This window comes from Tupaia chinensis, unplaced genomic scaffold, assembly GCF_000334495.1.
Source record: "Tupaia chinensis unplaced genomic scaffold, TupChi_1.0 Scaffold000201_2, whole genome shotgun sequence".
NCBI classification, from domain to species: domain Eukaryota; kingdom Metazoa; phylum Chordata; class Mammalia; order Scandentia; family Tupaiidae; genus Tupaia; species Tupaia belangeri.
The window spans coordinates 62657-67291 of record NW_006159677.1 but is presented as its reverse complement, the minus strand read 5'-3'; the positions used below and the strand labels follow the sequence as shown (position 1 = coordinate 67291).

General features: G+C 60.2%; 1 protein-coding gene across 1 annotated transcript in view; it reads right to left on the bottom strand.

Moving 5' to 3' along the window:
• The window catches only part of CHERP (calcium homeostasis endoplasmic reticulum protein), a 22953-nt gene that overhangs the window by 13081 nt on the left and 5237 nt on the right, over window positions 1–4635 (bottom strand). The window contains 5 exon segments of the mRNA XM_027771310.1: window positions 9–154; window positions 1554–1643; window positions 1735–1846; window positions 3322–3473; window positions 3614–3751. Of these exon segments, the coding sequence (XP_027627111.1) occupies window positions 9–154; window positions 1554–1643; window positions 1735–1846; window positions 3322–3473; window positions 3614–3751 (638 nt within the window).

Genomic DNA, 4635 nt, shown 5'->3' with positions numbered 1-4635 from the left:
GGGGGTGCGCGTCTGCTGGCTGCTGCTGCTGCTGCTGCTGCTGGGCCAGGCTGTTGACGAACTCCTCGTGCTGGGTCTTGAGGTTCTGGATCTGCTGCTGGAAGGCCAGCTGCACCGGCTGCACCACCGACGAGTACTCGATGATGAGAGTGGCCTGGCAGGGAGCAGAGGGCGGGTGGCACAGGACGGAAGCCTTGGGGCTCCTGCCCAGTCCCACGGCTTCCGCGCTCCACTCTCTCACTCGCTCTGTCCCTCTCTAGTCAAATTGAAATAAGTAAATAAAGTTAAATAAAAATAACTCATAAAAAATATATTAAAAATAATAAATAGGGGGACCAGCAGTTAGCATAATGGCTATGTCACTGGACTCCCACGAAGTCGATTGTGGTTCGAGTCCCGGACCCGGTGGCTTAAACTCATGCTGGGTGCATGTGCGTGTGTGCCCAAGATCCCGAGAGGAGAATGGAGGAGAAAGGATTGCGGCGTGGCCATCCCCTCTGGGGGATGATTTCTCACTTCCTATCTCTCTGTCTCTCTCTGTCTGTTTGACGAGCGCACGCACCCTATAGCAAAAACCTCTAAAAAAAAATAAATAAATAAAATAAAAAAATAAATAGGGGAACCAGCAAGTGGTGAAGGTGCTGGACCCTCCCACGTGGGCGACCACAGTTCGGGTCCTGGACCTGGTGGCTTACTTTCTCACACTCTCTCTTTCTCTCTCTGGTCAAGTTAAAATAAGGCAATGAATAAACAAATTTAAAACAAATAAATAAGACAAACAAATAATCAATCAGGTCCAGGGGCCAACTGGTGGTATGGAGGTTAAGGTGGCTGGATCCTACATGGCCAACTGTGTGGTTCAAGTCCCAGACCCGGTGGCTTGAAAAACACGCTGGTGGGGGCCAGCAGGTGGCATGGTGGTTAAGGCACTGGACACTCCCACATGGCTGACCCTGGTTTGGGACCTGGGCCTGGGCCTGGTGGCTTGCTTTCTCACTTATCCTCTCTCTCTGGTCAAATTAAAATGACGGAATGAATAAATTTTCTTAAGTGTTTTTTTTTTTTAATTATTATTTAGTGTTATTTATTTATTCATTTTTTTTTTTTAATTTGACCAGAGAGAGAGACAGAGAGAGAGAGAGAAAGGGACAAAGGAAGCTGCCAGGTCTGGGACTCGAACCGTGGTTAGCCATGTGGAAGCCACCTGCTGGTCCCCGAATAAATACATTTTTAAGAAAAGAGAAAAAAAGAGAAAGAAAAGCATGCTGGGCACACACGTGTGATCCTGGCTGGTGAGGCTAGGCGTGGATGGTCGTGTGAGGACTTTCTTAGGGCGCCTGTACTCCTCTCTCGCTCGGGAAAGAAAGAAAATGAATTTGAAAAAGAAAAAAAAAAGAGAAAGAAGACCCCTCCAGAGCAGTGACTCTCGTGGGCTACGTGAGCACGGCTGTACCAGGAAAAGGGGCGGGGCATACCTGGGCCGCTCCACGGGAGGGGCGGGGCCCCAACCCATGGGCTGCCCCCTGTACGGGCAGGGGCCGGGGCAGCCTCACCTGGTACTGGCCGAGCCCCAGGGCCGGGCTCTGCAGCTGCTGGATGATGGAGTCGTCGAAGTAGCCGTTCTTCTCCCAGAGCTGCAGGAGCTGGACGTGGAGGAGGGACAGGCCGGGTCAGGGGCCGCGAGCATCTCCCCGTGCCCGTGCCCGTCCCCGCCCAGCCCCGGGCCCCGCGTACCCGCTCGATCTTCTGCTGCTTGTCCTCCTCCACTGCCAAGAAGCTGGTGCAGTAGATGGGCACCACCACCTTCTGCAGGGCCGCCAGCAGCTCCCTGGCCTGCTTGCGCTGGCTGTGAGGGAGAGACCTTCCGCGCGTCATGGCCCTGGGGCGGGACCCGGCCACGCGCCCGTTACCATTGCAGCTCCAGCCACGGCACCCTCTGCCTTCCTGGGACACGGGCCCCCAACCCGGCTGGGGCGATGGCTGGGCTCAGGGAGACGAGGGAAGGCAGCCTGGGCCTGCAGAGCGAGGCCTTTCAGCACTCCCCTTCCCCCTCCCCTACCCCCCCCAAGGTGGGGGTCAGGATGGACGGCCACGGGGTGGCAGAGACCCCGTGCATGCAGAGCATGGACCAGGGGTGCCGCGGGGCTGGGCCTGGTCCGCGGTCACTCAGGAGAAGGAACGAGCATGGCCAGTCCCTCCAGCGTCTAGGACGTTTCAGACAAGGGACGCCAGTGCAACGGGGTGGCCCTGGGCCCTAACATGGCACACGGCACACGGCGCGGGCACGGCTGCCGGCCTTGGGGAAGGACGCGGGGCCGAAGGCGAGTGTCTGGGGTCCCTCCCTACACCGAGCTCAGCAGAAGAGGTTCAGAGACGGGCCAGGGCCGGGGCGGAAAGACAGGGCGGACGGCACTCAGCTTCCGGACAGAGCGGAGCTAAAGGAGAGCGTCGCTGGAGGATGACGGGAAACAGGTGTGTCTGGGCAGAGGCGCCTGCAGTCCGAAGGGCAGGGAGCAGTGCAGCTGCGTGGAAGGAGGGGGCAGGGGGAGGAGGAGGAGGAGCAGAAGGATCGAAGTGGCTGTTCGTTTCTCAGCAGGACAGACACGCGTGGAAAATGCATTGGTGGCCGAGTGGAGCTGGAGGCGCCGGCTGGGCACAGGAAGTGGGGCGAGAAGGGCACAGGAGCGTGAGGGAGAAGGCCCGCAGGGAGGGTGGGGCTGGGCCAGCCTGTCCCGTGCTCTCACGGGCGCATGGATCTAAACAGGCCAGCTGTGGCCTGGTTGGCCACACACACCTCTGGGTGGCACACGCCTCCTCCCATGCCCACCTTTGGCCCTGGCTTCTGGTGTCCTCCATGACCCTTTGCCAGGAGGCACCCGAGTGGCTGCGCTGTAGCCTCAGGGAGGGTGGGGAGGGCAACGGCAGGAAGGAGCTGCTGACGGCCCGGGGACAGGGGTCAGCAAAGGCGGCTCTGGCAGCCCGAGAGCTGGGTCAGGCTGGAGAAGGCCCCACAGGAGGAGGGCCGATGGGGCGGCGGGGGGCAGCACAGCCCAAGGCCCGGCTGGCTGAGCGATGCCCAGAACGGCCCCAGCAAAGCAAGGAGCAGAGGGGACGGCGGTCCCCGGGAAGATGAGGATATTACAGGGAGCTCGGGGGTGTAGGGGAGAGGCCGGGGTGTGGGCTGAGGGTGGGTGGGGCGCCGAGACACCTCCCTGGGGTCTGTGGAGAAGTGCCCCCTGTGCCCAGAACAGGCCAGCAAGGTGCTGGCCGGAGCAGAGGCCTGGGCGGGGCGGGGAGGCGGGAGGCCCCCGCGGCGCTCACCAGTGGTGTAGCACGTCATTGATCAGGTAGATGAGGTGCAGCCGCAGCTCGAAGTGCGCCCCCTCGGCCGTGATGCGGTTGCGCAGGTGGCCCGCCATCAGCTCGCAGTGCGGCGGCGACTTGGCGTTGCTGAACATCCAGTTCTTCCCGGCCTGCAACAGCCGGGCGGCCGTGAGCGGGGCCGGGGCTCCCGGGGCCAGAGCGTGCACGGGCACCCCTGCGTGCACGGCAGCCCAGGGAGGGCCTGGACCCAAGGACGGAGGGGACAGGCAGCCCTCCGGGAGCGCCTCACCGAGATGGCGTCCTTGGTGCAGGTGTCGATGATGGGCTGCAGCAGGTTGTCGAACTCAGTCATGTCCAGCTGCGTTTCCTCCAAGAGCTTCTGCATCTGCTGCTCCACCGCGTGGGCCAGGGCCGCCGTCACCTGCTCCTGGGGACAGCCGGGACGAAGGCCGCGTGAGGACGGACCCTCGGCCCGGGGCTCCTGCCAGGTGCCAGCCCTGAAAGGTGAGTCCCTGTGCCGTCCCGGGTGCGGAGATCACACCGCTCCATGACAGCCCCCTCTGTAGCAGGCCGGAAGCCTGAGGAGACCCATGGGGAGACAGTGTCTGTCCTCGGGGTCACACAGGGAAAACCAAGACCCAGAGGGCAAGAAATCTCTGCAAGGCGATTCCATAAAAACAGGCCGGGTGATGGTTGAGTGGTAATGGAAGCAGACCCACAGGGGAGAGGGCCTGGGTTCACGTCCCAGGGCCTCCCTGAGGACACTGGGCATCCAGATCAGCTGAGACTTAGGGGTGGACAGAGGCACGAGGGACCTTTTGGAGGTGCCGATCTCTTTGGCTCTCTCTCTCATTAAAAGAAAATGTAAAAACATAACCAAATCAAAACCAAAAAACCTTTACTGAAGAAAGAAAAAAAAAAGGGGGGGGGGCTGGCCCATGCAGCCCAGTGGTTAAGCCCTGAGCATAGGGAGCTGGATTCCACACGGCTGACTGTGGTTCGAGTCGCAGCCCTGGTGGCTTGAGAAACACACCAGACACGTGTGCCCCAAACCCTGAAGGAACGGAGACAGGGAGGAGGAGGGGCTGTACAGGGGCCACGCTCCTCTCTCGAGCGAGTGCACACCCCTCTGACAATTAAAAAAGCAAAAAAGCAAAAAAAAAAAAAAAAAAAAAAAACGATGGCTGTGATTTGACAGCAGAGAGGACACAGCCAAGGTCACTCGCTGACCGAAAGGAGAGCCCCCTCGCTGGTCCTCAGGAAAACGCGGAACAGAAAGGATGCCGTTTTGGGGGGGGGGCCCGTTCGATT